The sequence below is a fragment of the Opisthorchis viverrini genome (genome assembly GCF_000715545.1).
Source record: "Opisthorchis viverrini unplaced genomic scaffold opera_v5_218, whole genome shotgun sequence".
Taxonomy (NCBI): domain Eukaryota; kingdom Metazoa; phylum Platyhelminthes; class Trematoda; order Opisthorchiida; family Opisthorchiidae; genus Opisthorchis; species Opisthorchis viverrini.
In genome coordinates, this window is record NW_008751877.1 from 203,636 (window position 1) to 210,674 (window position 7,039).

Consider the following 7,039-nt stretch of genomic DNA (forward strand, 5'->3'; position numbering starts at 1 on the left):
CCCTTCGAAGGCGGGCCTCCTGCAACACAGCCGGTGGAGATAATGCATACGGGCGAATGGAATGTAAACCTTGATCACCTTTCGGAAGAAGAAATAAGATACGAAATTGCCGTACTGAAACGTGTGAAGGCACCAGGATCAGACGGTCTGTATCCAGTCCTCTTCAAAAAAGGTGGAAAATCCCTGGTGACCCACCTGACAAAACTTATTGGTGCTGTATGGGACGAAGAGAAAGTGCCAGCAGAATGGGGCATGTCGGCAGTTATCCCTATCTTCAAAAAGAGTACGCGGACGCTATGTGAAAACCACCGTGGCATCAGCCTGTTAACTGGCATCGAAGGTGCTCTCTGGCCTTATCCCTCGAAGGTTGACTGAACACAGGGAGAGGCAAATCCGTGAAAACCAAGCTGGGTTCCGTTCTGCAAGAGGTTGCATCGATCATGTATTCACCCTCCGACAGATTCTGGAACAGCCACACTGCTTCCAGCAACCAACAATGGTTGCTTTTCTTGATCTGAAAGCGGCCTTTGATTCTGTGGACCGCCAAGCACTGACAGTGTCTGCGGAGCAAAGGTGTCCCCCGTAAATTCTTGACCCTCATTAAGGCGCTGTACGCTAACTCCCGAGGCCGTGTAAAGGTCTACGGGAAGCTCTCTCCTGAGTTCACCACATCAAGTGGCGTCCGACAGGGTTGTCCTCTTTCACCTTTCCTCTTCAACCTCGTCATTGACGAGATCATGGAAGACGCACTACCAGCCTCTAATGCCTGTGGGGTCGAAGTGCTCCCTGGGCCTCCGCTCACAGACATCGAGTACGCAGACGACATAGCTCTTCTTGGATCTGACCCCAGGGCAATGCAAACAATACTAAATAATCTAAATAATTCTGCCTCGCGGTTTGATATGCGCTTCACACCTGCAAAGTGTAAAGCGCTACTGCAAGACTGGGTGGGCTCGCACCCTAGCCTCATGCTTGCGGATGAACCGATTGAGGTAGTAGACAAATTTGTTTGCCTGGGCAGCTGTATCAGTCCCGGTGGTCTCGCGAAAGATGATATTCCCATCCAGATTGGGAAGGCTAGAGCAGCTTTTGAGAACCTACGTCACCTCTGGTGTAGGCGTGACATCAGTTTCTCTGTCAAGGGTCGAGTTTACAATGCTGCGGTGCGCTGCATATTACTATATGGGTCAAAAACCTGGCCACTGCGTGCTGAGGACGTCAAAAGACTTTCAGTGTCCGACCATCGATGTCTTCGGAGCATTGCCCGAATCTGGTGGGAACACCGGATCAGCAATTCTGAAGTACGTCGAATGGTATTCGGGAGAGATTACACACCCTCGACAAATGAACTGATCACACTTGCGCTTGCTTGGCCATGTGCTGCGTATGCCAGTCGACCGACTTCATCGAAGGGCTCTTTTCGCCCAACCAGGTGTAGGGTGGAAGAGAGCCAGAGGTGGTCAAACAATGACTTGACCAGCTGCGCTGGTCACTGTCGTCTTCCCCGAGGCGGGCCACATCAATGGTTGTCAGACTGTTCACCAGGACCTCGCCACCTTCTTTGATGAACGTGGGGTGTAGACCATCCGGGCTAAGTGTCTTGTCGCACTTCAGGATTGAAATCTCACGCTGGATTTCAGTTGGTGTAGATATTCCATTCGGGACCTCTTAGTTCTTCCAGTGGTTATGTGAAGGAGACCAAGTGGACTGTTCTTTGAAGTACTCAGCCCGCCGCTCAAGACGGCGATTAAGGGAGTGAATCATCATTCCGTCTTTTTTCGTTCATTATCTCACTGACACCTGCTTTCTTTTGACCCGTTGGTCGGATCAGTTGAAACAGGGCGCGACTGTTGCCCTCAGCGCAAACCTTCTCCATCTCCTGGGTCTTCGAAATCCACCAGCGTTCTGTCATTCTTCAAGCTTCTGATTGTCCAGTGTTTGATGGATCTATGTGCACCATGATAGTCGGTAGTTGCTAGTATGGCCTTTCTGGCAGAGAGATCTGATCTCGATGATATCCAGTATTTAATTTAGTCGAGTCAGATGGCCTGGACAAGCAATTCTGAAAGCTAAGAGCACCGATTCTTTAACTCGCTTCCATCCATCCCCCAAGCAATCTTCGTCGTCCACATGACTGTGCGTTTCCAATTAGCATTCTGGCCGGATCAGCTCGACACTTCAGCAACTGAAACTTGTCGAAGTTGATGAACGGAACTGCTCTCCTTAGGCATGCGTAGTGCTGGCAGAAAGTGAAGCGCTAAGCGGTTTCGCACGATGGCGTGGTCAGAGTCGAGTTGCGTACCCCAGATAGAACGACAATCCGTAACTGGGGCTCTCCAATGGCTCCCCACTGGTCATATGGTCCAATTGAGTCCACGACTGTCTTGTGGTAAGTGGCCTCCAGGTAAATCGGCGTGTGCGTTTGTGCTGGAAGTTCGTACTGGTCTGGAACACGGTTATCTGCACACAACTGAAGAAGTCGCTCTCCATTATCCATACGCTCAGCATCGGCTCCAAGTCGACCATCTGTGCTTCTTCCGGACTTAGTCGTCCAACTTGGGTAATCATATCACCCACCAGGATTATTATATCCGTCCTTCTTGCCCACCGAAGAAGTCGTGATAGACCTTGATAAAACTCGTCTCCAGTCGCTGAACTGCGCCTAGTTGCCATGCCACCCGAAGAAAGCACTAGGGCTAGGATATTCCCATGTTGCCCAAGCATAGACAGGAGCACAGGTTTTGCAATACAAAAACAAGGTCACATTGCTTATTCCGTCCTCGATCAGCGAAATGCTACAAGGTCTGTTTCCTGGAGTGAACCGGTTGTACATATTTCGACTAGAAGGCTCGAGCAACCACGAACATCTCAGCCTTCATGCTTCCTTCGGGCGGCATGGTAGTTAGGTACCTAAAGGGTATCGCAGCTGAGTGGTTATTTATTTATTATTAAATTGAAAGATGTTTCCTGATTACCTAAGGAAGCTGTCCGGACTACCACTAGTAATATCAATTTACAACGGGCTTCCGGATAATTAGACATTACTAATCCTTTTTGTCTCTCTTGTTTTTTTAGCCATTTGTGAAAATCTAGTTCGCTTGAAATCTTGATTTCGGACCACACTCAAAATAGCATGGTTTTACAAGCAGTTGAGAAGTTTTCCAGTTGGATATTGTTTTCCAAAAATGGATATCTACCTGTTTCTTGTATACTGTTGTTTGCGGAACTCGCTCTCAGCTTGTTTGTAGTATGGAACGTCAAATGTATGTTCAACTCTTTTCAACTGTTCCTTGACATCGCGTTTCAAGATACCGAAATTGATTGGATCGCTTACATGCAGGAAGTGGAGGGCTTTGTGAATGGGACATTGGATTATGACAAGCTGGAGGGTCAAACTGGACCGTGTGTGTACGTGCGGCGCTTGTGAGCGTCATTAAACTGTGACTTCTTTCCAGGTACCCGGCTGGTTTCCTCTATATTTACTGGATGTTATATCAGATCACCAGCCGGGGAACTCTGATTCATTTAGCCCAGTATATTTTTATTGGACTCTATCTGCTCACACTAGTCTTGGTCTTCAACATATACAGACTTTCATGTCAGGTAATCAATCATTTTGTGTTTCTCATTTGATTTACCATTAGGTCCCCCCGTACGTTTTTGTATTCATGTGTGTTATATCCTATCGGATACACTCAATATATGTTCTCCGGCTATTCAACGATCCACTGGCAATGATTGCACTTTACGCTTGCGTTAACTTTCTACTGTATGGAAAGTTCACTTTGGCCTGCATATTCTTCAGGTACGTCATTCAGTTACACGTGTCAAGCACCACTTATTCCCACCATTGTCGGAATCAATAAACCATTTATTTGTAGTGTGGAGGAATCGGGGATTTTTAACAGAGTTTCGTCCTGCATGTGGAGCCAATCTATGCTGCAAAGTCGTGAGGCATTGTACAACTGTTCTATCCTTGTTGCCAATCGTCATCATTGCGAGTCTCGAGACGGAATGGTCTTGTGGTCGCCACCTCCTGGTTAATAGTTTGAGCACTTAACAATTCGGCAACAAGCGACCCACCAACAGTGTGATTAGCTTGCATTTGAGTAGGACATGGCACCGGTCATCCTTCATTCACAGGATCGACATCACGTATTCACACGTGCTAACTGAAGAATAAAATTCACTTCCATCTGAGGAGTCATCGCTAGAGGAGTCATTCGAATCATCATACGACAATGAAGTGCTCACTAGAAAACTAGGTCACTTTGTTAATTTGATGTATTTCTATAGGCTAGAGTGCTTGACTACGACTCACGGGATGTAATTTTGTAATGGCGTTTCAATTTGCTAAGTTTTCAATCTCAACTAACCCAACTTTGGGTTTGCATAGGAGTAAGATTGCAATAACGCTACCAGATGCTTATATTCGTCAGAACTTTCAATGCTAATAAGCATTCAGTCAAGCTGGTGTCAATTCTTAAATTGGTAAAAACGTGCGAGAGATCGTTTCTGTAGGTAAACGCTTTTAGCGAATGGGATCTTATTCCATTTATTCCAGAGAATTTTCAGCATAAATGGATTGGCCGTACACTACCAAATGTCCAACAAAGGACCAGCATTGTTTATCGTGGATCTGTATGTAGAAGTGATGTGTGTCGAAGCGGACATATTTATTTGAGACAATCAAAACAGTTCATACCCATCCTTCCAGATTAAAACAGGGAGAACACTTTCCGCCAGATACACCGAAATACACTATATCCAACATAGCCAGATTTACTCCTCAGTTGGATATTACCTCCAGGGCCCCGTTTTTCCAAAATCCTACTGTAGAAAAGCATCAAACACTTGTCCCCTCAGTATGGGCCAATTTTCAGCTTTCTGTGTTAAAGAGACAATCTATTGTTCTTGAATTGCTCTTTCCTCTGTCTATCCACTACTCGGGGGAAAATAGCAACTGAGACTGCTGTGCTTTGGTCCGTTGCCTGTTTCGCGGTTGCTGTATCAAGTTAGCTTAAATGGATGGGTCAAGGGTGTACTCATGGGCTTGGGCCGAAGGTCACTGTATCGCCCACTTTTCATAGATATTTTCAAAGGGCTGTTACGAGTTTGGCGCACTATGGCTAACTCCACGCTATCTGGTGTGCTCCCTTTTCTTGCCACTCGTTGTTTTTCCCCGTTGCTTATACACTGTCTATTTTCATCTCAGCCTGGGCGTGTCAGTCAAAATGAACATCCTACTGTTTGCTCCCGGACTATTTCTAATCCTCTTGTACTACAGAGGTATTTTGGAGACAGCAGGGCATTTATGTGAATGTATAATTGTGCAGGTTAGTTGCTTCTTTTATCCTTAACACTTCGTCCCAGCTTACATAAAGTAGTCTCCCTAATTTATCTTGTCAGTAATTGATCTGAGGACGCTCTCATTTAGTACTCGTACAATATCCTACGGTTTGCGTATGCTGTCTAGAAACGAAATATCCCCATCTTATCCAAAAAGTTTGTCGAGCATCCGGAGGAGTACAACTTTGGTGCGATCAGATGTTTTTCTCGGCGACTACCAAAAATAACACATGTCAGCTATGGTCAGAACGGGAAACTAAGCACCCTAACTTAACTCATTGTGTTCCCTTAAAGTGATTCGTATATGAAAAGACATGCTATGACTGAATTGCTTAGCTTTTGATCACGCAATGATTCGGAGTTTAGAAATAGCATCAAAATAATACCGATCTATCGTTTCACCTCTACCATACTGATGATGGCTTTCGGCTGACCTCACAGAGTGGAGTTGCGTGCCCGAACGAAGTCTGGATATGTGACAAATCCGTTCGCTAAGCCAGTGTTTGATAGTGCTTTCAACCACCTAGCGTGCTGATCCATTTCAGAGCAAAGCAATCCAAATCAACGTGCATTCGGTTCAACAAGTATAACAGAAATAAAGGCTGTGACCCCTTAGACAAATACCTCGAATTCACTCTTCTCCAGTTCTACAAATCGCGCCCGTTCGTGTCCACGCAATCACGGTTTGATTGCTTCAATCATCTTTCTAATCTCATTCGAACTCTTGACTAACCACCATACTGAAATAACCTGAGTAGATTCGTGTTCTCCACCAAGATTCATCTCAAATTTCGCGTGGCTCTCCCTTAGTTTCGTGTATGGATGCCACAACCAGTGAAGTCATTGGGTTGGGACCTCAGGACCCGGTTCAACGATGATCAATGATACTGACAGACATTGTTCAGTATCGCGCCCAGTGACTTCCGTACAGCAGAGCCCACATGCTATTCTTAGTTACCCCAATTTGCCACTTCCGTAGACAACTAGGAACTACTCAAATCAATTAATCTGCTTCTGGTCAATCTTTTCCTGGTCATTCATATTCGGGTGAGTGAAACCGTTGCTACTGGAACCATATACAGTTGGCGCATGTTTTGTGACTTTGTCTAAACTGAGCCGAACATATTCGCAAGTGGGAACGTACTGTCTGGAATATCCGTCGTTTCATTCATTTTGATCCGTGTACTTACTCCAAATTCATCATTTCGGAGATTACCTGTAAATTTTACTCACGACCCCGAAGACACCAATCTTGGATTTCACGCAGTCATTTCAGGTTGAAATGAATCTGTACATTTAGTTCTGGTGGTGACAAAATCTCTGTCATCTAACTTCATTGTCTTGGTCATCAATCGTTGGACCGTTTCTAATTCCGTTTGGACTATTGACCATTAACTCTAGTGAGGCAACCTGAGTGAGTTGGTGCTTACGGTCTAACTTTACCTCTTAAGGCAGTCTATAAGTGGGTGTTAGGTCGTTCGCGTATCCATTCTCCAGCAGTCTCTGCTGGATACTGGTTGCGGATCTAATAAGCCATCTTGATCGGAGAATGTTGCTGACCGACACGAAGAGACTGGACCTTATCGTGGTGTGGCGGTTTGTGTACCTCGGCGACCCATTGAGCTATACTGGGGGGTGTCCGCGCGACACTCACAGAGTCTCTCATACCAGGTTGGTCAATGGTTAGAGG

At 45.8% G+C, this 7,039-nt stretch overlaps 1 protein-coding gene across 1 annotated transcript in view; it reads left to right on the forward strand.

The window, feature by feature from the left end:
- Positions 1 to 3,133: 3,133 nt before the first annotated feature.
- Positions 3,134 to 7,039, forward strand: part of T265_08463 (hypothetical protein) — a gene marked incomplete at both ends in the record, with an annotated part of 17,452 nt that continues 13,546 nt past the window's right edge. Inside the window, 4 exons of the mRNA XM_009174275.1 lie at positions 3,134 to 3,423; positions 3,456 to 3,603; positions 3,645 to 3,805; positions 5,216 to 5,336. Coding sequence (XP_009172539.1) covers positions 3,134 to 3,423; positions 3,456 to 3,603; positions 3,645 to 3,805; positions 5,216 to 5,336 — 720 coding nt within the window. The remainder of the gene's footprint in view (positions 3,424 to 3,455; positions 3,604 to 3,644; positions 3,806 to 5,215; positions 5,337 to 7,039) is intronic.